The sequence below is a fragment of the Hyla sarda genome, chromosome 6 (assembly GCF_029499605.1).
Source record: "Hyla sarda isolate aHylSar1 chromosome 6, aHylSar1.hap1, whole genome shotgun sequence".
NCBI lineage: Eukaryota > Metazoa > Chordata > Amphibia > Anura > Hylidae > Hyla > Hyla sarda.
This window is the reverse complement of record NC_079194.1, coordinates 248,564,515-248,589,452: the sequence shown is the minus strand read 5'-3', so window position 1 is coordinate 248,589,452 and position 24,938 is coordinate 248,564,515. Positions and strand designations below refer to the sequence as shown.

The following is a 24,938-nucleotide window of genomic DNA, read 5'->3' as shown; positions in this document are numbered from 1 at the left end:
CGGTCGAACACTATGCAGTTTTGTAGGTCAGGGACTCAACAACATTTAATCTCCTTGCTTTTCTCGGCCAATCCTTTAGCGGATACTTGGAGGGAACAAAATGGGGCTAGCCGACGCTATACTTATTACTCTCCGATCCAATGTCACTATACCAGAATTGACTGGGTTTGGACTAATACTTTACCTCCGTTATTGTATGCCCATCACGTTCCTGCTTCTTTGTCAGATCATGACATAGTTTTAACTGTTTTTTACTTTATGACCCCTCTCACCCTGCCTTAATAAATCTCTGTTAACCATGCCGAGTGAAAACTCAATTTGAATCAGATATAGCTTCTTATTTTTTGCAGAATGCTTTGGAAAACTGTTCACTGAAATGGATATGGTTGGCTCATAAAACCTATATCTGAGGACGTTTGATTTCCGTTGCTATGGGTATTAAGCGTGATCGAACACGTGTCCAAATAGCCTTAGAGAGCAAATTATTGAGACTGTCTTATGCCCACCAGCAGGACCCCTCTCCTTATCTTTATGAGTCTATTGCTGATACAAGGATGCAGCTGGATGCCTTATTATCCACAAAAGAAGAGAAGGAGCTTAGGTGGACTGGTGCCACCTACTATAAGTTGGCTAATAAGCCAGATCGCTTATAGGCAGCTATGCTTAAGAAAACTACCTACTTTAATTGTGTTGACAGCATAAAGCTGCGTCCTGGTCTTCGCACTTCTCACCCTGACCGTATATGTTCTGCATTTTCTTCTTTTTATACTTTATACTGTTCCTACTCTCCCCCCTAATTTTTCTTCTACTCTCACTTCTTATTTGGACTCTCTTTCTCTCCCCTCTCTTTCTGCCACAGACCGGGATAGCTTGAACGCACCAATATCTGAGGAAGTGGAGACAGCGATTGTTCATCTTAAACTTGGCAAGTCCCCCAGTCCTGATGGCTTCTCTGCTGTGTACTTGAAAAATGAAACAAGGTGCAGAATTAAGAGCGAGGAAAATGTTTTAAACTCTTTCATGTCTGGCTCCTCCCCTGAATTTCTCGATGCCCTTATTAAAGTTTTGCCTGAACCTTTTAAGGACCACTCTCTTCCTGCTAACTATCACCCGATCTCCCTTCTTAACGTAGATTCCAAGCTTCTTACCTCTATCCTCGCTTCTCGTCTTAAAGCCTTCCTTCCATCACTTATACATATGGACAAAGTGGGGTACATTCCGGGACGACAGGCCCCAGACAATATTCAGAATATTATTAACCTTATCCATTGGTCTCATACTATGTCTACTCCTATGTTGGCCTTGGCCTTAGATATTGAGAAGGCCTTTGATACTATTACCTGTCTTTATTTGTTTTTTGTATTAACTACATTTGGCATCTCTGGCCCTTTCATTCAAATCTTACACCTTCTTTACTCTACCCCGACAGCCTATCTTAAACTTCCGTCAACAACTCCAATGCCCATTTCTATTAGACGGGGCACTCGCGATGGATGCCCCCTCTCTCCAGCGCTTTTTGCCCTGGTGATGGAGCCCCTGGCGGCGTCCATTAGAGAACATGTGGATGTCTCGGGAGTGAGGATTGGCTCTACCAAGCATAAAACCAGCCTTTTTGCAGATGATTTGCTTTTGACTCTTACCAACCCGTTAATCTCAGTGCCGAATTTGACCCGTTTGCAGGATAAGTTCGCTGGACTTTCGGGTTTAAGAGTAAATGTGGCCAAGTTTGAGGTTCTTTATGGTAGTGTCCTCACTTTGGTCCAGAACCTGATCTCTTTGAACTTTGGTTTTTAAAACTCCTCCACTGGCCTTCCTTACCTTGGTGTGCAACTCACATCTACCATATCCTCTGCCTAAAATGCTAACTATCCACCCTTATACCGTTCTATAGTGGATTTGAAAAAGTGGAGTTTGCCACATATTTTGTGGGTGGGGAAAATTAAACGTGATTAAAATGGTAGTGCTTCTTCTTTTGTTATATCTTTATCGCTCCCTCCCAATACCTGTCCTACAGTGGGACCTCCAATCTCTACAAAATTATGTTTTTGCTTTTATATGGAACGATAAATGGCCCTGTATCAATAGAACGGTTATGCATTATCATAAATGGGGGGTTCTTTCTGTACCCAATTTTTTTAAATATTACTATGCGGCTAGGTTGGCACAATTGGTCCTTACTCATGTTTCTAAGGGGGCCCCTCAGTGGGTGGGCTTGGAGGAGTCTCTTATATTTCCCTACTATCATTCTGCTTTGGTGTGGTCCTCTTGCACTATTACTAACTTGCTTCCTTCTTCTGCTTGACTTACTCTTTATGCACTGTCTCTTTGGAGACTGGTCCATTTTAAGTTTACCTTACAATCCTCTGTCCCCCCCCTCTCCTTACTTTTCTTTCTGATCCCCTCTTTTGTCCAGATTTATCTCCCAGATCCTTCCTTTGGTGGCATGCTGCAAAACTTACTAAACTTTCGGACTTGCTGGTGGGTAAGAAGCTAATCAGTAAAGGTAGTTGGCAAGTCTCCTTAATGGAGACCTCCCTTAAGGTCTTACATCGTGTGTATATGGTTCCTAGACTGCATGCACTTTTTCCACAGGTCTCACCATTATCCTTTAGAGGCTGCTCAGTTCATGGCATGATGTATCATGTATGGTGGAGCTGCCCCGTGGTAGCTGACCTGTGGACTCAGGTTTTTGCAATCCTGAATGAAGTCTGTGGGAGCCGAGTACCTCGGACTCTGTCCTTTTGTCTCTTAAGCCATAGACCATGTAGAATGCCCTATCGCACTTTCCGTTCAGCACAATTTATTCTTTTAGCTACATGTATCCACATAGCTTCCCAATGGAAAACACCCAACTTACTAATACAGAAAATTGTTGATGGAGTTAACTTGATCCATCTATATGAAAAATTGTCTGCGATCCAGGAGGATACAGTTGAGAGTTTTAATTGGCTCACCTCATCTTATTGTCCTGCTTTACAGGAAGGGGTACACCCCTGTTATTTACTTGTTTTTTATAGGGCAACCGTTCTTTTTTCTATGCCTTTTGATGTAATTGTCGCACCACATTATTGTATTTACTAAGTTTTGATACTTTATCCTAGCCCGTTTATTGGGCTTTTACTATATCGTTCACATCCTCTGGAAAAAAAAAAAAACATCCTCTGGTAATTTTTGTTATTGATGTATATTGCCAGTCTATCTCACATTTGCACCGCTATCAAACTTTTCAATAAAATCTTGTTGGATTGAGGGGCCTTTCTTTTAGAAATCCCCCATAAATTATGCTATTATAAAAACTGCACCCCTCAAAGTATTCAAAATAACATTCAGAAAGTTTGTTAACCTTTTAGGTGTTTCACAGGAATAGCAGCAAAGTAGAGGCAAAAAGTCAAAATCAAAATTTTTTCACACTAACATGTTGTAGCTCCAAATTTTTCATTTTACAAGCATAAAAGGAGAAAAAGCCCCTCAAAGTTCGTAACACAATTTCTCCTGAGTGTGGAAATAACTCATATGTGAATGTAAAGTGTTCAGTGGACGCACGTCAGTGCTAAGTAGAGAGAGAACAAAATCTGGCATTTGGAGACAGAATTTGACTGGAATAATTTTTTGGGGGCCATGTTGCATTTATAAAGCCCCCTCTGTGCCAGGACAGTGAAAACTACCTACATGGGATTCCCTTTTTGAAACTACACCCTTCCTGGAATGTAATTACAGTAGGTGTGCAGTGAACATTTGAACACCAAAGGTGTCCAACAAATTTTTGGAACAGAGGGTCGTAAATATGAAAAATTTCTTTTTTTACACTAACATATTGGTATAGCCCTAAACTTTAAATTTTTGCAACTGGTAAAAGCATCTCAAAATTTGTAACCCAATTTCTCCCAAGCACAGAAATACCCCATATGTGGACATAAAGTGCTCTGCAGGCACACAACAGGGCTCAGAAGTGAAGGAGCCCTTTTGGCTTTTTTATTATTTTTTTTAAACAAAAAATGTTATTATAGCAATTAAAATTAAATACACTTATCATAGTTCAGCAAGAAAAAAACATTCCATTACATTACATTACCCCCCTCCTTATCAGTGCATCTATGTGCTTTGCACAGTTGAATATACCAAAGTTTATGTTCATTCCGCAGTCCAAACTCATTTTTTAGTGTTTCAAATCTCCATCCTGAAAAATCTGTGCAACATATTTAACCCCTTTACCTTTCCAAAAATCATTCCCTATTCATGAAAATGTACCAAATATATATTATCCCATACAGGGACGTGTACAGACATTTTGGAGGGCAGGGGCTCAAATAAAAAAGGCACTATAAAAAATAGCATATTTTTTATAATATAATTTTTTTTTATAAAAAGCGGTCAAAACAAAAATGATACAGATAAAAACTTCAGATCAAGGCGCAAAAAATGAGCCCTCATACCGCCCTATATGCCGAAAAATTAAAAACTTATAGGAGTCAGAAGATGACAATTTTAAACACAAATTTTGGTGCTTGTAGATATAATTTTTTTAAAGTAGAAAAATAAAATAAAACCTAAATAAATTAGGTATCCTTGTAACCGTATGGACCTACAGAATAAAGATAGTGCCATTTTTACCGAAAAGTGCACTGTGTAGAATCAGAAGCCCCCAAAATTTACAAAATTGCTGTTTTGTTTTTACTTTTGCCCCACAAATATTTTTTCTGGTTTTGCCATAGAGTTTGTGGTGAAATGATTGAAGTCATTACAAAGTATGATTTCTGATGCAAAAAACAAGCCCTTATATGGGTATATAGGTGGAAAATTGAAAACGTTATGATTTTTAGAATGTGAGGAGGAAAACACGAACGTGAAAAAAAATTACTTCTGTAGTTCTATTCTTCTTTTATTTTCTTATGGGAATGTTTGATTCAGAGTTTCCCAACCAGGGTGTCAGCTGTTGCAAAACTCGTCTGGGCATGCTGGGAGTTGTAGTTTTGCAACAGCTGGAGACACCCTGGTTGGGAAACACTAGTTTGGTTATAGGCCATTATATGCTTGATCTCCTCAAAATCATACACCCCCCCCCCCCGCCGCCTCCACCCAAACATAGCTCAACTACAACCACCAGTATGTAAAGCAACATAGCACTACTACAACCACCAGTAGTATGTCCCTGGTGTCGGGTGATAGGAGTCCCACATCCCTGAATATAAATGTGTGTGTGTGTTTCCCAACCAGAGTGCTTTCAGCAGTTGCAACAGCTGGAGGCACTCTGGTTGTGAGACATTGATAAATACACACACATGCATAAATCAGTGTTTCACTACCAGGGTGACTCTAGCTGTTGCAAAACTACAACTCCCAGCATGGCCAGACAGCCAATACAGCTGGCCGCACCCTGGTTGGGAAACACTGATTACAGACAAATATAAAAACTTATATACACAAACATTAGTGTACTTCAGGGGCACCATGTGATTTGTGACCACAACTGCAATAAGTGCTGCGTCAATCCTGGGCCTTGTTGGCCGAGTAACAGACAGACATAGCACTGCATATAACATACATAAAGTACTATACATATACACACTTACATACACATACTCACACATATACCATACATGTGTATATACATGCAGTACATACACACCACACTATACACAAAGGCTTCACAGACATGTTCACACAATACATCTGCACACTATATATGAATACACTCACTTTTATAGGAAGCTGGCTGGGTGCAGGGAATACTTCAGTAACTGGATGTTCGGCAGGACTCTGTGCTTCCTGGTCCCTGCAGACTCAGCCGACAGGAAGTTACACTGTGCAAGATCGTTCAGCAACAGAACAGGAGGGGGGGGTAGGGTTGCCACCCTGACGGTATTTTACCGGCACAGCCGGTATTTTCATCTACATTCCGGGCTGTGCCGGTAAATTTGGATGAAAAATACCGGCCATGCAATGGCCGGTATTTTTCATTCACTGACAGGGGCGGACGGAGCAGCATCCCCAGAAGAGCACTTCTTTCATGACCGGCCGTACAATGCCCAGGTCTAACACCAGCAGCCTGTGACAGGGAGAGCTCCGTGCGATGACAGGAAGAGATTGTACAGTGCTGGGGAGGGGGCGTGACCTCCTGTCTCCTCTCTCTCCCCCTCCCCCGCCTTCTCTCTGCCGTGCAGTCTTACAACCCTCCATAGGCAGAGCAGGGAGGGGAGAGAAGGAGAGGCCATGTATCCTGTCTCCCTCTGCTGCACAGGGCGGGTGAGTGTCTGTGTATATATATGTGTGTGTGTGTATATATATATATGTGTGTGTGTATATATATGTGTCTGTGTCTGTGTATATATGTGTCTGTGTGTATATATGTGTCTGTGTGTATATATGTGTCTGTGTTTATATGTGTCTGTATATATGTGTCTGTGTCTGTGTCTCTATGTGTCTGTGTATATATATGTGTGTGTGTGTGTGTGTGTGTGTAGGGGGGGGGGGGTAAACTGCCTAATCTGGGGGACAACTATGCTGCCTAATCTGGGGGACAACTATGCTGCCTAATCTGGGGGACAACTATGCTGCCTAATCTGGGGGACAACTATGCTGCCTAATCTGGGGGACAACTATGCTGCCTAATCTGGGGGACAACTATGCTGCCTAATCTGGGGGACAACTATGCTGCCTAATCTGGGGGACAACTATGCTGCCTAATCTGGGGGACAACTATGCTCCTAATCTGAGGGACAACTATGCTCCTAATCTGGGGGACAACTATGCTGCCTAATCTGGGGGACAACTGGGGTACAACTATGCTCCTAATCTGGGGGACAACTGGGGTACAACTATGCTCCTAATCTGGGGGACAACTGGGGTACAACTATGCTCCTAATCTGGGGGACAACTTGGGTACAACTATGCTCCTAATCTGGGGGACAACTGGGGTACAACTATGCTCCTAATCTGGGGGACAACTGGGGTACAACTATGCTCCTAATCTGGGGGACAACTGGGGTACAACTATGCTCCTAATCTGGGGGACAACTGGGGTACAACTATGCTCCTAATCTGGGGGACAACTATGCTCCTAATCTGGGGGACAACTATGCTGCCTGATCTGGGGGACAACTATGCTGCCTAATCTGGGGAAAAACTACCCGGCCCTCCACAATATTTTTAGTTTCTCATGTGGCCCCATGGGATAAATAATTGCCCACCCCATTCCTCCTCAACCCCGGACATTCCTTAACCTGGAGCCGCCCGGGGAAAGGAGAAAGTGAAGACAAGAGACTGGTGAGACCTCTCTGCAAAATTGTGTATTTAATGCAGTGTTTCCCAACCAGGGTGCCTCCAGCTGTTGCAAAACTATTACTCTCAGCATGCCCAGACAGCCTTTGGCTGTCCGGGCATGCTGGGAGTTGTAGTTTTGCTATAGCTGGAGGCACCCTGGTTGGGAAACACTGATTTAATGTGTGAAACTATCTGCTGCGCTCTGTATCTAATCCTGTCATGTGCGATACTGTCTGCTGAGCCTGTGTATCTAATCCTGTCATGTGTGATACTGTGAGCTGAGCCTGTATATCCAAATCTGTCATGTGGGATACTATCTGCTGAGCCTGTGTATCTATATCTGTCATGTGCGATACTGTCTGCTGAGCCTGTGCATCTAAATCTGTCATGTGTGATACTGTCTGCTGAGCCTGTGTATCTAATCCTGTTATGTGTGATACTGTCTGCTGAGCCTGTGCATCTAAATCTGTCATGTGTGATACTGTCTGATTAGCCTGTTTATCTGACGTTGTGCAGGGGGACGTCACTCGTCATCACAGAGAGCCAGCTTTGCTGTCGCGCACCACCACTACCGCCGCCGCTGGCATAAATAGGGTTTTGGTAGGTATTCTCTAAATGTAAATTTTTTTGTGCGATATAGGAAAACTCCCCCCCCGCATATATATTGTATCCCTCCAATCCCCTATGCCATTTCTTAAACCCCCCTCCCATCCCCCATGCCATTTCTTAAACCCCTGATCCCTCAGCCCCTGTGCAATCTGGCCCCTCCCCTTTTGTAGCTCCACCCCCACATAGCCACACCCATGACCGGTATTTTTCTGAGGGAAAGGTGGCAACCCTAGGGGGGGGGGGGGCGGCTTGTTAAAGGAGCCGAGCATCTCCCTGCCAGTGCCAGCGCTATACAAGTGACCCCTGCAGAGAGGTAGCACCTCTATAGAGTGAGCAGACTCACTTTGTCTACCAGTTTTGCAAAAATAAAAAAAGGGCATTAAAGAAGCAAGGGCGAAAAAGGGCAGGGGCTGAAGCCCCCTTTGATCCCTATGTGTGCACGTCCCTGATCCCATATCACCGTATTCCTTGTATTTCCCTCTATTTTACATCTCTTTTTAACCTCTTGCCAGATTTTCCGAAATAACCCTATCAGTGAGACATGCCCCAAATCCTTCTTCACAGGAAGACCAGCTTCAATAAAGTGCCCTCTATAATCTTTAAATAATTCCCTCCAAAGTGCTTCACTCCACCCCTGTCTAATATTCTGGAGGTTTTTTGCCAAAAAATATAACCTAAATTCAGGTAAACCCTCTCCACCTTCTCCTTCCAAATGTACCAACCTTATATATTTCAAACGTACTCTGCCCCTCCCCAAAATCAATCTACCCATAAGGGCTTCCAATCCCCGAAACCATTTCACAGGAATCCAGCAAGGGGCTGCCCCCAAGATGTATAATACCTGAGGAAGGACTACCATTTTGATTCACCCGATCCTGTCTGCAATTGAAAGAGGCAATTTAACCCATGCATCTATCTTTTTCCTAAACTTATTCAATAACGGATAAAGATTAAGCTGTATAAAATTTTTTTTGCCAGTGCTAATTTAATACCTAAATAATCCAGACTCTCATCTTCTTTCAGAACTTTCACCCCCATAGGTCCAATAATATTACCAGTTACCAAAGGCATTAAAGATGATTTCTCCCAATTAATTTTGAGACCAGAAACCCTCCCGAAATCCTGAAAGACCCTAATTGCTACTGGGACCCATGTATACGCTTTTTCTAAAAATATCGTCGGCATACATAAAAAATTTCTCTTCTACACCCTTACTCCCAAATCCCCTCAAATCTTTTTGAGCTTCCTTGCCAATGGCTCCATAAAAAGAACAAATAGGATAGGTGAGAGAGGGCATCCCTGCCTAGTACCCCGCCCTATACTCAACTGAGATGACAGAGACCCATTTACTGCAACCCTGGCCCTAGGATTCTTATATAACATCTTAAACCATTCTAGCATCTCCCCCTCTATGCCAAATTTCTTAAGGACCCTCCATAAAAATCTCCACTCCACCCTGTCAAATGCCTTCATAGCATTGAGTGACAGGGTGGAGCGGAAGGGGTCCGATCCCAACTGTATATTGACCAATGATCGAACCAGTGAATTGAGCGCCCCAGAATAAAGCCAGTTTGTTCAGCTCCTACAATACTAGAGAGGAGAGGGGACAATCTTCAGCCAAAAGTTTGGCCAAAATCTTAGCATCAGAATTTATCCAGTATATAGGCCGATAAGATTCTATTTTCATACTGTCTTTCTCTTTTTTAAGAATTAGGACTATTTTGGTTTCTAACATCGAGGGAGGCAGTTCTTCCCCCTTTAGAGCCTCCTCCAAAACTATGCAAAGAATGGGGAGTAATACCTCCTTATATTCCTTATATATTGAATAGGGTAAGCCATCCAACCCTGATGTAATCAAACAACCCTCTAAGGCTTTCTCCAGTTCTTCTACTGTAATTTGCTTATTAAGACTTTCCAGTCTTATCTTATCCACAGCTGGAAGTTCAATATCCTCCAGATATTCCTCTATCTCACTATCCTCTACAACCTCCTCTGAGCTGTATAGTTGTTGGGAATACTGCCGGGCGATCTTCTATAGCTCCTCCTGCGAAGTTTGGATAGTAGTCCCATTTTCACCATATAGGGCGAAAATATCACTCCTCTCCCTTTGGGCTCTTACTAAATTAACTAGCATTTTCCCTGGGCGAGCCCCTTCTACAAAGTCCCTCTGTCCTGAAAAGAAAATCTTATGTTGTGCTTTTTCAAAATAATACTCTGACAACTTTCCTTGTCCTTGTTCTAACTCCCTAAAGTTCTTTTTGGATCTCTCTGCCTCATATTCCTCCTCGGCCTCTCTGACCTTCTCTCTCAAGTCATGTTCTGCCTTACCAAATGCTTTCTTTTTCCTTTGAATCTCCCTATATAGGATCCCCCTCAATACTGCTTTTATAGTGTCCCATACTACCGGGTAAGGGGCTGAGTTCTTATTCAACTCCCAATATTCTCATAACTCTTTCACAATTCCCTCCTTACTCCTCAAATTCAGCCAATGTGGGTTAAGACTAAAAACCCTCTCCCTCTGATTTTGCTGGACCCCAATTCTGAGGTCCATTACAACTGGGGAGTGGTCTGATATGGTCCTACTTTCGTACCTAACTCCTTCGATAAACTTTATAGAAGGTCAAGAAACATGAAAACACCCTCCTATCAGGATTCATTAAATGCCACGGGTTCCTCCAACTCATCTCTGCACATATTTTATAGAGGGGGGTGTCAGACTCTCTTCCAAACCTAATTGAGGACCTATCCTGAGTAGGTTTCAACACACAGTTATAATCCCCTAACAAATAAAGAGGGAAATGTTCCTTCCCTTTGGAGAAGACAAATAGATCTAGTAGTGGCTGAGTGGAGAATGGCGGGGGGACGTAAAAAAAAGGCCATCAATACTTCCCAATCAAAAAACTTGGCATGCAAAAAAAAACATACTGACTCCTATGATCTATCCTTTTGCAAAAATGTTTTATTAGGATTGCTCTATGTATATACACAGAGACCCCTGCTGAATAGCTAGATGCCGAGGAGTGAAACTCCAATTGGGCCCATCTTCTGGAAATTTTCCGCTCAGATTCCCTGGTAACATGAGATTCAACCAGGCAAACAATTGCTAGCAAATTATTTTGGACCCTGTCAAAAATTGCCACTTTCTTACGTCGCTCCGCCATTCCCCTACCATTCCAAAAAAATATTAAATCTATCTCTCATAAAAATATAAGAAGAAGAAAAAAAATAAAATAAAAACCCCTTTCCCCCTCCCCTTCCCTCTTCATGACCCACTAACATTAGCTTGTCTCTATCCTACATCCACCAAACTACCTCAGAAACCACCTACTTTATGACACCAGCTCCCCCTCCCCAGCACCCCCCCCAACCAATCCACCCCACAATCCCTCCAAAACCACAGTCTTAGGGCACAGTCCAGAATAAACCTGTCCTATAAAGTTTTCAAACTCCTAAAGGAGACAGAGGGGGGAGGAGAGCGACAGAGGCCATGGGAGGCCGGCGCCAAGTGGGCCAGAGCTTGAGTCCCAACACACAGCTTCAAAGGCATCCCCCTTAACTCAAAGTACAGTTCAACATCCATATTGCAGCATATCAGTCTCATAGAGCCCACTCACGTCACCCAAGCCGCTCAGCTTCTCCTCACTTCTGCACACATGTCCAAGACCAGCTGACTGGCCCATCCTCCAATCATAGGACGCCGGAGGATACCATCTGTGACTGTGGAGGGGGAACTTCAGCGTGGGAGCCGGGGAAGCGATGCTGTGGTTCCCACCACGGACACCCCACGCTTCAGGCCGAGGCCCCCCCGTGGAAGGCGGGGGAGCCATCACCACTGCCGTGGCACTTCAAACGGTCTCAGGAGAGGCCTCCGGCAGACCAGGTACTGGGAGTTCGGGGAGGAGGGGGGAGAGATCCGTGCGCAACCGCCCTACGCCATGACATCCTCTTTGACTTACTAGCCCCTTTTGGCTTTTTAAGAGTGCATTTGGCTGGAATAGATTTTGGGGACCATGCTGCATTTATAAAGCTCCAATGGTGCAAGAACAGTAAAAAGCCCCCCACAAATGACCATGTGTTAACATAGCCTTGCATTCCTTGAGGGGAGTAGTTTCCAAAATAGGGTCACATGTGGGTGGTATTTTTTAGCATCAGATGTCAGAACCTCTGCAACTATTAGCCATTCCAATGCAAAATCACCAATTTAGGCCTGAAATGGACAAAGTGCGCTGTCACTCCTGAGCTCTTTTGTGCACCTACATAGCACTTTACATACACGTATGGGGTATTTCTGTACTCGGGAAAGATTGTGTTAACATTTTTTCTACTTTTACCTCTTGAGAAAATGAAAAATATGGGGATACGATATTGTAATTGTAATGTAATTTTTGTACACTAAAATGTTGGTGTAGCCCCCAAATTTCCATTTTTATAAGGGGTAAAAGGAGCAAAAGTCCCCCAAAATGTGTTAACACAATTTCTCCCGAGTACAAAAAATACCCCAAATATGGACCTAAACTGTTGCTTTGAAATACGACAGAGCTCAGTATGAAGAGAGCGCCATGTGCATTTGAGGCACAGGGGTGGCTGATATTTGCAGAGACTGAGAGGGTCTTGCATGGGAAGGTGTGGGCAAGAGCCTGTCCTCTTCACATACGACTGTAAAGTCGGAGAAATATACACCTCTATAATGTGTCCTATCATGCTGGGAGTTGTAGTGTGGCAACAGCTGGAGGCTCACCGCTTGGTACATACTGCCCTACAGGTCATATTTATGTTTTATTGGTGGAAAAGGGGGGGAGTAACTGTGTAAGTGTGTGTGTAAATGTATTTCTCTTAGTTTTACTCTTTATTTTGTGTAAGTGTATTGTAGTGTAGTGCGTTTAGGGTACGTGCACACAGTCGGGTTTACAGCGAGTACCCTGTACTTTTTGAAAAAGAAAAAACAGAAAAAAAGGGAGGGGGGGAGGGGAGCAAACCTTCATCTGTTGCAAAACTACAATTCCCAGCATGCACTGCTAGATCTGTTACCTAACTCAGTGTTTCCCCACCAGTGTGCCTCAGTTGCACAGTTTTACAGGCACACAGGTTGGGAAACACTGAGTAGATAACAGACCCTGACTTAGTTTTTCCCCACCAGTGTGCCTTCAGCTGTTGCAAAACTCCAACTCCCAGCATGCACTGTCTGGCAGAGCATGCTGGGAGTTGTAGTTTTGCAACAGCTGGAGGCACACAGGTTGGGAAACACTGAGTTACGTAACAAAGCCTAACTCAGTGTTGGCCAACCAATGTGCCCAAGCTGTTGCAAAACTACAATTCCAACCATGCACTGACAGATCGTGTATGGTGGGAGATGTAGTTTTGCAACAGGTGGGGCACACTGGTAGAGAAACAGTGTCCCTCTCGCCTAACCTGATCTCTGCCATTTCTGCTGATCCCTGCTCTGGATAGTAGCGGTGATCGGAAGAAGGCAGGGTGTACAGGTCTATCTTTGGGGAGGGAGGGTGGGGGCGTTCCTATTTTTTTAGTTTACACAGTTCACCAAACAAGATTAAAGGGGTTATCCAGGAAAAAACTTTTTTTTATATATATCAACTGGCTCCAGAAAGTTAAACAGATTTGTAAATTACTTCTATTAAAAAATCTTAATCCTTTCAGTACTTATGAGCTTCTGAAGTTAAGGTTGTTCTTTTCTGTCTAAATCCTCTCTGATGACACCTCTCTCGGGAAACGCCCAGTTTAGAAGCAAATCCCCATAGCAAACCTCTTCTAAACTGGGCGTTTCCCGAGACAGGTGTCATCAGAGAGGATTTAGACAGAAAAGAACAACCTTAACTTCAGAAGCTCATAAGTACTGAAAGGATTAAGATTTTTTAATAGAAGTAATTTACAAATCTGTTTAACTTTCTGGAGCCAGTTGATATATATAAAAAAAAGTTTTTTCCTGGTAAACCCCTTTAATAATGTTATATTTTAGTAGGTAAGACAATTCCTCTCCAGGCAATACGAAAAGGGGTTAATATAAATTTTGGGGCTTTTTTATATATATATTTTTTAAATCTCCCCATATGAGCAGACTGCCAAGTGGTCAGCTCAGAAGGCTTTGAACTGCCATGGAATCTGATTACCCAACTATAGTTTGGGACAGGTGACAGATGAGATTGTTACACATACTTTTATATGTGATTTGATCTGTAAATAGCAGTTTTTAAGTGTTAAAAAGAAGAAAATAAATACCAAATATAGCAGTTCTGCCCACTTGGAACCTCTGCCCCCAGCTTGTAATGTTTCCTTTCCTCGTCATAGCAGCCACATACTGCAACACACTGCATTTCATCTTCATCAAAATAAGGTTTATCAGGAGGACAATGGGGGTAGCATCCTGTTCAATAGACAATAATAAAAAGGTTACTTTTGGAACACAATTTTTTCTGGCAAGTATTTCACTGTAAAAAAAAATAATAAATCAATCATTATCTGCACTTAGGAATATTTACCTTCTAGGCCTCTTATCAGATAATTGCATTTTCCACTTGGATTTCTACAGGTTTTCATGCATGGAGCACCACAGGGTTTATAGTGCCACTGGCAACCATTGTCTTCATTATAGTAGTCACAGAAGAGAGCTGTTTATAATGTCAACAATGGAGGTTAATAACAAAAACAAAACAATTTCAGGCTATGTTCACACATCATAAAAGAAATAGCAAAACATGTCTGGAAAATAGGAATAAAGTATGTCCGTAATATTAGTCTCATTAGATGTCAGTCCACACTCTGTTTGAACAAACATCTGTATTTCTAAGTGGATTAAAAATATGAAAACATTTTACCACCATCTGGTACCACGTTTGCATATATGTGACTCTTTCATCACATTTTTTTTTTTTTTTGGGTGAAATGGGATGTGACCAAACAGCAATTTTGGACTTTCTTCTTTTTTTACATTAACACCGTTCACCATAGGGGATCATTAACATTATATTTTGATGGTTCGGACATTTAATCAGGGCTGGATTAATGTAGGGGCTGATGGAGCTGCAGCTCCAGGCCCCTTAAGTAAAATAGGCCCAGCCAGCCTCCAAAAAGGCCACCGAGGAGCAGAGCCACCCGCAAGAGAACAGAGTTTAAATCCTCTCTACTCTCGCAACTCTGTACTCTCACGGGCCACGGTGGCTGGCAGTCAGAGCCAGAGGCAGCTCTACCAACCCTCACTCTGGGTGGGGCCTCACTCTGGCCCTGACCACCGCAGGGGGCCCCCATCACATTCTGGACATCCCTGTGTCCCAAAAGATCTTTTCAGGACACATGGATGTCCTGGCAGTTACCTCTCTGCGGCACCCCCGCGTTCACTTTTTCAACGCAAGGGCCGCCGGGAGGTAGTGCATACAGGGACGTCACTGACGTCCCGTGCATGCGCCCATGGCAATAGCAGAGCGGAGCAGCGAGGAGGAAGACGCGCGCATGGTAACTTACCTGTATGTTCTACGTCATCTTCAGTGTTCCGACCACCACTCCTCCGATCCCAGTACCTACTGCTATGGCCTGTAGGCCATAGCAGTTGATTGTGACCCCGAAACGGAGGAGTGGTGGTCAGAACACTGAAGTGGGGCAGTACACAGGCATACAGCCTCCAGCCATCCACTGTATATGGCTGGAGGCTGTATGTCTGGGGGGGGGGGGGGACTGTACTGCACCTAATGTGGGGAGCTATACTGCACCTAATGTGGGGAACTATACTGCACCTAATATGGGGAGCTATATTGCATCTAATGTGGGAGAACTATATTGCACCTAATGTGGGGGAACTATACTGCACCTAATATGGGGAACTATACTGCACCTAATGTGGCGAACTATACTGCACCTTATGTGGGGGAACTATACTGCACCTAATGTGGGGGAACTATACTGCACCTAATGTGAGGAACTATACTGCACCTAATGTGGGGAACTATACTGCACCTAATGTGGGGGACTATACTGCACCTAATGTGGGGCTATACTGCACCTAATGTGGGGTACTATACTGCAACTAATGTGGGGAGCTATACTGCACCTAATGTGGGAAACTATACTGCACCTAATGTGGGGAGCTATACTGCACCTATTGTGGGTGAACTATACTGCACCTAATGTGGGGGAATTATACTGCACCTAATGTGGTGAAACTATACTGCACCTAATGTGGGGAACTATACTGCACCTAATGTGGGGGAACTATACTGCACCTAATGTGGGGGAACTATACTGCACCTAATGTGGGGGAACTATACTGCACCTAATGTGGGGAGCTATACTGCACCTAATGTGGGGGAACTATACTGCACCTAATGTGGGGAGCTACTATATAAGGATAGGAGATATACCATACCACCATTAGTGTCTGGATCACTATATAAGGATAGGAGTGATACATTTCATAAAAAGGCTCAGAAAAATTCTCAGCACAAGGCCCATGATGCTCTTAATCTGGCCCTGTATTTATGCAAGGGCCAAACCAAATATGTTTTTGAATACATTTTTTTTAAGTTTTTTGGGGTAAATGGGGGAAAAAAAGTGACTTACATTTTTATTGGGGGAGGGGCTTTATCAAATTTTTTTAAATTTTTTTTTTCACTTTTTATATACCCATAGGGGACTATTTATAGCAATCATTAGATTGCTATTACTGTTCAGTGATATGCATAGGCATAGCACTGAACAGTATTATTGGCAACCTTCTTCTTTGGTCTACTTGATGTCAGACCAGAGAAGAAGACCACACGAGAGCAGCAGAGTGAGGGGACCTCCGTCCGCCATCTTGGATGACTGGATAATCCATTCAAAGTGCTGCATTGACTCAGATGCCATGATCTGTATTGATCACGGCATCTGAGGGGTAATGGCGGACATCAGCGCAATTGCTGATTACCGGCGGATCACTGGCTGCTGAAAGTAGCTGGGACCTGCCGTGCATGATGCAAGCACCATTCTAGTTGTCACGATTCGGCTTACAGGTTGTGGATCCACTGTGTCAGCGAGGGATTGGCGTGGACCGTGCTGGTGAACCGGTTCTAAGAGGCTACTGGTGTTCACCAGAGCCCGCCGCAAAGCGGGATGGTCTTGTTGCGGCAGTAGCAACCAGGTCGTATCCACTAGCAACGGCTCAACCTCGCTGACTGCTGAAAAGGCGTGGGACAGAAGGACTAGGCAGAGGCAAGGTCAGACGTAGCAGAAGGTCGGGGCAGGCGGCAAGGTTCGTAGTCAATATGGAAAGCAGGAGATCTGGTAACACAGGCTTTGGACAACACTTTCACTGGCACAAGGCAACAAGATCCGGCAAGGGAGTGCAGGGGAAGTGAGGTGATATAGCCAGGGAGCAGGTGGAAGCTAATCAGGCAAATTGGGCCAGGCACCAATCATTGGTGCACTGGCCCTTTAAGTCTCAGAGAACTGGCGCGCGCGCGCCCTAGAAAGCAGAACCGCGCATGCCAGCACATGACAGCCGGGGACCGGGATGGGTAAGTGACTTGGGATGCGATTCGCGAGCGGGCACGTCCCGCTATGCGAATCGCATCCCCGCCAGCAATGTCAGTGCAGCGCTCCCGGTCAGCGGGTCTGACCGGGGCGCTGCAGGGAGAGAGACGCCGTGAGCGCTCCGGGGAGGAGCAGGGACCCGGAGCGCTCGGCGTAACAGTACCCCCCCCCTTAGGTCTCCCCCTTTCTTTGTCCGGCAACTGCTTCCCATGGGATGAGGACACCGGGAGTGATTGTAGGGTTTCCTCAAAGGCAGGCCGTACAGCAGGAGTGGGAATGGGGAGGGAGGGCAGAGGGTGAAGCTTGGCACGGGGCAGGGTGTCACCAGGAGGGGGGCCATGAGGAGGCAGGGAACAGTCCTGATAAGCCTTGGGGGGACCAGGTGTAGGAGGAGGCACTGAGGCTTGCCTGATGGGACTGGGAGGGGGGGAGAGGCATTTCTTGTGGCAAGCAGAGTCCCAGTTCTTGATCTCCCCGGTGGTCCAGTCAAGGGTGGGAGAATGAAGCTGGAGCCATGGCAGACCGAGGAGGACCTCAGAGGTGCAGTTGGGAAGGACGAAAAATGCAATCATTTCGTGATAGGGTCCAATGCACATTAAGAGGGGTTTTGTGCGGTAACTCACGGTGCAATCCAATCTAACTCCGTTGACCGCGGAAATGTAGAGCGGCTTGACGAGACGGGTCACCGGGATGCAGAATTTATTCACCAAAGAATCCAGAATAAAATTCCCAGAGGCACCAGAGTCCAAGAAGGCCACAGCTGAGAGGGAGGAGTTGGCAGAAGGAGAAATCCGCACGGGCACCGTGAGACGTGGAGAAGTAGACTTCGAACCAAGAGATGCCACACCCACGTGAGCTGGGTGCGTGCGTGCGTTTCCTAGACGTGTTGGACGAATAGGGCAATCCACCAAGAAATGTTCGGTACTGGCACAGTACAGACAAAGATTTTCTTCCCTACGGCGATTCCTCTCTTCCTGGGTCAGGCGAGACCGATCCACTTGCATGGCCTCAGCAGGGCAGTCTCGGCAGAAGAAGCTCGGGCTGGTTCCTCGAAGACACTACGGACTTCAGCGAAGAAGGACTGGACTGTGGCTGTGGCAGGATCATTGCGGTCCCAGAGCGGTGTGGCCCAAGACAAGGCCTTTCCAGAAAGAAGGCTCACTACGAACGCCACCTTAGACCGTTCTGTAGGAAATTGGTCCGACAACATCTCCATATGCATGGAACATTGAGACAAAAATCCACGGCAGAGTCTAGAATCCCCATCCAATTTGTCCGGCAGGGACAAGCGGAGACTCGGAGCGGCCACTCGCTGCGGAGGGGGTGCAGGAGCTGGCGGAGGAGATGGTTGCTGCTGTAGCAGAGGCAGAAGTTGCTGTAACGTGGCGGTCAACTGCGACAGCTGCTGTCCTTGTTGGGCAATTTGCTGCGATTGCTGAGCGACCACCATGGTAAGGTCAGCGAGACTTGGCAGCGGCACCTCAGCGGGATCCATGGCCGGATCTACTGTCACGATTCGGCTTACAGGTTGTGGATCCACTGTGTCAGTGAGGGATTGGCGTGGGCCGTGCTGGTGGACCGGTTCTAAGAGGCTACTGGTGTTCACCAGAGCCCGCCGCAAAGCGGTATGGTCTTGCTGCGGCAGTAGCAACCAGGTCGTATCCACTAGCAACGGCTCAACCTCGCTGACTGCTGGAAAGGCGTGGGACAGAAGGACTAGGCAGAGGCAAGGTCAGACGTAGCAGAAGGTCGGGGCAGGCGGCAAGGTTCGTAGTCAATATGGAAAGCAGGAGATCTGGTAACACAGGCTTTGGACAACACTAAACGCTTTCACTGGCACAAGGCAAGGGAGTGCAGGGGAAGTGAGGTGATATAGCCAGGGAGCAGGTGGAAGCTAATCAGGCTAATTGGGCCAGGCACCAATCATTGGTTCACTGGCCCTTTAAGTCTCAGAGAACTGGCGCGCGCGCGCCCTAGAGAGCGGAGCCGCGCGCGCCAGCACATGACAGCCGGGGACCGGGACGGGTAAGTGACTTGGGATGCGATTCGCGAGCGGGCGCGTCCCGCTATGCGAATCGCATCCCCGCCGGCAATGTCAGTGCAGCGTTCCCGGTCAGCGGGTCTGACCGGGGCGCTGCAGGGAGAGAGACGCCGTGAGCGCTCCGGGGAGGAGCAGGGACCCGGAGCGCTCGGCGTAACACTAGTGCTTGCGTCATGTACAGGACGTAAATTTATGTACTGGTGCACTAAGTCCCAGCAGATTAGGATGTGCAATTATGTCCAATGTCCAATGGGTTAACCCCTTAAGGACTCAGCCCATTTTGGCCTTAAGGACTCAGACAATTTAATTTTTACGTTTTCATTTTTTCCTCCTCGCCTTCTAAAAATCATAACTCTTTTATATTTTCATCCACAGACTAGTATGAGGGCTTGTTTTTTGCGCGACCAGTTGTCCTTTGTAATGACATAACTCATTATATCATAAAATGTATGGCGCAACCAAAAAACACTATTTTTGTGGGGAAATTAAAACGAAAAACGCAATTTTGCTAATTTTGGAAGGTTTAGTTTTCACGCCGTACAATTTATGGTAAAAATGACGTGTGTTCTTTATTCTGAGGGTCAATACGATTAAAATGATACCCATTATTACATATTATATTATTGTTGCGCTTAAAAAAAATCACAAACTTTTTAACCAAATTAGTACGTTTATAATCCCTTTATTTTGATGACCTATAACTTTTTTATTTTTCTGTATAAGTGGCGGTATGGGGGCTCATTTTTTGCGCCATGATCTGTACTTTTTTTTGATACCACATTTGCATATAAAAAACTTTTAATACATTTTTTTAATAAAATGTATTAAAAAAGTAGGAATTTTGGACTTTTTTTTTTTTCGTTCACGCCGTTAACCGTATGGGATCATTAACATTTTATTTTAATAGTTCGGACATTTACGCACGCGGCGATTTCAAATATGTCTATAAAAAAAAAATTTACGCTTTTTGGGGGTAAAATAGAAAAAAACGGACGTTTTACTTTTTTATTGGGGGAGGGGATTTTTCCCTTTTTTTTTACTTTTACTTTTACATTTTTTTACATTTTTTTTTACACTTGAATAGTCCCCATAGGGGACTATTCATAGCAATACCATGATTGCTAATACTGATCTGTTCTATGTATAGGACATAGAACAGATCAGTATTATCGGTCATCTTCTGCTCTGGTCTGCTCGATCACAGACCAGAGCAGGAGACGCCGGGAGCCGCACGGAGGAAGGAGAGGGGACCTCCGTGCGGCATTATGAATGATCGGATCCCCGCATCAGCGCTGCGGGCGATCCGATCATTCATTCAAATCGCGCACTGCCGCAGATGCCGGGATCTGTATTGATCCCGGCACCTGAGGGGTTAATGGCGGACGCCCGCGAGATCGCGGGCGTCGGCCATTGCCGGCGGGTCCCTGGCTGCGATCAGCAGCCGGGATCAGCCGCGCATGACACAGGCATCGCTCCGATGCCCGCGGTTATGCTTAGGACGTAAATGTACGTCCTGTTGCGTTAAGTACCACCGCACCAGGACGTACATTTACGTCCTGCGTCGTTAAGGGGTTAAACAGGCTTAAAGGGGTACTCTGGTGAAAATCAAATATTTTTTATTGAACTGGTGCCAGAAAATTAAACAGATTTGTAAATTACTTCTATATAAAAATCACAATTTTTCCAGTACTTATCAGCTGCTGTATACTACAGAGGAAATTATGTAGTTCTTCCCAATCTGACCACAATGCTCTCTGCTGACACCTATGTCCATGTTAGGAACTAGCTAAGGGGTGTGTGAATACCCCTTTAAGATTCACATCAAATAAGAGATTTGAAAGAGTTATTTATCTTTAGATTAAAACATGGCTGAGATATCAACCCCTTCAAGCAATTTGCTTATAGGGGTTATCCAGGGATTGAAAAATATATATGTGGTTGGGGATGGACAAAAAAAAGGAACCTATGCTTATTTCACAGGTATCCTGGAACTGCTGAGCTGATGTTACCAGTCCTCAGTCCTCTTGGCGACTACCTGGTTGCTGATGATGTATTATCCTTGTAGGAACTGCCCAGCTCCATCAATCACTGACTGAGGCAGGAAACCACTGTAGCCAGTGATAGGCTGAGCAGGGCAATTCCTGCAGGAAAGACACATCATCAGCAGCCAGTAAGTAGCTATGAGGACTGGGGACTAGTAGCGTCAGCATGGCAGCTGTCAGGAATCGGGGCAGCTGAGTATATGTTCTTTAATTTTTCCCCAACCCAGCCATAAACACAATTTTATTTAAGCCTATATAGCCCCTTTAGGATGTATTCACACATACAATATATTTGCTAATGCAGATTTTATGTTGCAGATTTCAATGTAAACTAAATGAATGAACACAGCTTCAAATGTGCAGCTTCAATTTATATATGCTCAGGATACTGTATGTGTGAATACATCCTTAGGGTAGGGTTACACATTTCGTATATTGCTGCATACTTTCTGCAGCTGCTTTTACTACCCATTGACTCTAATGGGCAGGGAAATATGCAGCAGCAAATACACAGCAGAATATGGCATGTGTGACCCATGTGCCATATTTTGCTGCGTATTTGAGCAGTAATATTGAGCTCCCCTCTAAGCATTCATGGTCTAGTCCTCAGCAGACAGGAGGGGAGGGGGGAGAAGGGATGTGAACTCTGCTTTCTCTGATATGAAGAGTTCTCTGCACTATGGCTAATAATACTAGTAATATTAGTTTTATTATACTTTTTGACACCAAACATAGGTTGCTTCCTTTGCTGATCAACCCCTTTAAGAAGTAAACTTAATCAATATGAACACTTATTACTCACGACAGAGGTTGGGAGTTCTCCAGGAGACACATATTCCGAATTCTCCGCAAGCCTGTGCATAGGCCGCAATTGCTGTACATAAACACTCACAGTCTCCCCCGGTGTTACAGGCACACGTATCAGTAACACATGCTTCATAGTACTTGAATGGGTCAACCTAAAGACACAAAAATCATTATAAATCTGTGCTGTGTGGCAGGAGCAGATTATCTTTTAATTGTATTAAACATACATGTGGATGGCAAGCAGAGAAGACTTCACTGCCTATGACACTGCACTGTTTCTGCGCCCATGATACTCTATATGGGTTCAATGAACAAGGATCCCGGTTGACTTTGGCATCTGGACAGGTTGCAACCAACTTCCAACTGTTTCCGAATTCCTCTATGTTTCCAACGATGGCATTGTTACGAGTAGTAAAATCATTGATTGCATTTCCATCATAGTTTCCACACAGTCCACAAAGCTTCCCCTAGAAATATACAAAAAAAAAGACTGCTTTAATAGGAATCCACCTAAAGTAGTAATGTTTTAATGTTACCGGATTTCTCGCCGTATAAGACGCACTTTTTCTTCCCCAAAACTGTGGGAGAAAAGTTGGTGCGTCTTATACAGCGAATACACACCTATCGCGGCGGTCCCTGCGGCCATCAACGGCCGGGACCCACGGCTAATACAGGACATCACCGATCGCGGTGATGCCCTGTATGAACTCTTCAGAGGCGGCGATCAAAGCTGACCGCCGTGTCTGAAGCGAAAGTGACACTAACCCGGCTGCACCGGGAGGGATCTTACCTGCCTCCTCGGTGTCTGCTCTGTGCCGGCATCCCCTGCATGGCTGGCGCTCTCCTTCGTTGTCATCACGCCGTCGTGCGTCGCGGCGTGCTTTGCGACGTGATGGCGGCGATGGAGAACGAGGATATCGGGCAGCAGAGACGTTCTGAAGCGACGGGGACACCCCGGGGACGCGGCGACAGCGATGGAGGGTGACATCCAAGGCAGCGGTGACGAGCGGTGACGGGTCCAGAGCGGCGGGGACACGTGAGTATTACCTCCTATACCAGTGGTCTTCAACCTGCGGACCTCCAGATGTTGCAAAACTACAACTTCTGCCATGCCCGGACAGCCGTTGGCTGTCCGGGCATGGCAGAAGTTGTAGTTTTGCAACATCTGGAGGTCCGCTGGTTGAAGATCACTGTGCCCTATACTTTACATTGTATTCTAGATTTTCCTCATTTAAAATTGGGTGCGTCTTATATGCCGGAGCGTCCTATAGGGCGAAAAATACGGTAAGTATCAATATAAAGACAAGATTACATTCCAAATATGACAATTGCCCACAAATTGGAAATGATAAAAAACTAACTTCTAAGCAAAGGCCAGATGTTCTGTAAAGGATAATTATGCAATGTTATTCCATTTATCTCTATGTTTCACAACATAACAGAGGCTTACCCTAAATTCACTGGTGACTTTGATGAAGATGCTTGTCTTCTTATCCCATAATAGGAGCAGACCCGATTGAGTTTCAATAACCAAGTAGATACCCATAAGTCGCACTTTATATGGAACATTGTCACCGGACCCTCTCTGGGCCACATTAAGATGATCATCAACAAGGATAAACTCGTAACTCTTTGAAGACAGAATTGACTCAGATAAGCAGTGTGTGGAGAAAGCATTTTTATGACAAAATCGGGGAATTCTGGTATTTATGTATTGTAGTTCCGTTTACTCACCCCAAGAAAAACTTTGATGGACTTGGAGCAGGTCATTCCTGTGGTTCCACATGGAACATTTTCTGTTATGATCCTAAATGTACCGTTGTCATTTAGAGAGCAATGGTCCTTGAGTTGAATAGAAAGTACTATATTCAACTGGTATACTATCCACATTTGTTTGTATGTGCAAAATACTTAATCATTTTAAATTGTAACCCCTTAATGACTAGTGTTACATTTCTAAATGATCAGACATTTGTAAGTGATTTTCCACTCGTGGTGCTTTACAAACAGAGAGAAACGTAGTCCAATATTTTCTGCAACTGATTATGCTACCTTACCTATTGAAGTTAATGGGTAGCAAAATCAGCTGCACAAAATATGCAGTAAAAATACGCATAGGGCTTGTGTAAGAAGCTCGCTAGGCATCTAACGGTTGCCTTAGCAACTGTGCCGCCCAGCGTGAAAAGATGCATTTCACCCTGGGCAGCACTAAACTGAACTGTGGAGGTACACTTTAATTTTGTAGGTTTCCACTGTAACTGGGGCATCCATAGGAACTCTAGTTACAGTGGAAATCATCCCTCTGTGGTAATGTTGGTCTCTGGCATAGCTGATCTCGGTCTCCTAAGCCATGCTGTGGGGTCATCCATTAATTATGTAATTGCCAGGTAATTTTGGAAAAGCTAATCAATATATGGTGTTCATTGGTTTCTATATAGATAACGCGTAGCCGGAAGCCGTTGAAGTGGGTGTTGCAGCCGAGATCCCGGGGGTCCCCAGCAGTGGGACCCCCGCCATCTGACATCTTATCCCCTATCCTTTGGATAGGGGATAAGATGTCTAGGGATGGAGTACCCCTTTAACATGAACAGATTGAGCACATCCAGATTGAGTAAATAAGACATACCAGGCATTCCTAAGGAATATATGCAATCCTTTCTTAT

At 44.9% G+C, this 24,938-nt stretch overlaps 1 protein-coding gene across 6 annotated transcripts in view; it reads right to left on the bottom strand.

Moving 5' to 3' along the window:
* LOC130276901 (mucin-5AC-like) overlaps positions 1-24,938 on the bottom strand; it is a 442,145-nt gene that overhangs the window by 247,536 nt on the left and 169,671 nt on the right. For all 6 annotated transcript variants that reach the window (XM_056526890.1, XM_056526891.1, XM_056526895.1 and 3 more), the window contains 6 exons: positions 24,010-24,117; positions 23,726-23,905; positions 22,503-22,742; positions 22,271-22,427; positions 14,364-14,492; positions 14,104-14,248 (listed from right to left, as the gene is read on the bottom strand). In XM_056526890.1, the coding sequence (XP_056382865.1) occupies positions 14,104-14,248; positions 14,364-14,492; positions 22,271-22,427; positions 22,503-22,742; positions 23,726-23,905; positions 24,010-24,117 (959 nt within the window). The remainder of the gene's footprint in view (positions 1-14,103; positions 14,249-14,363; positions 14,493-22,270; positions 22,428-22,502; positions 22,743-23,725; positions 23,906-24,009; positions 24,118-24,938) is intronic.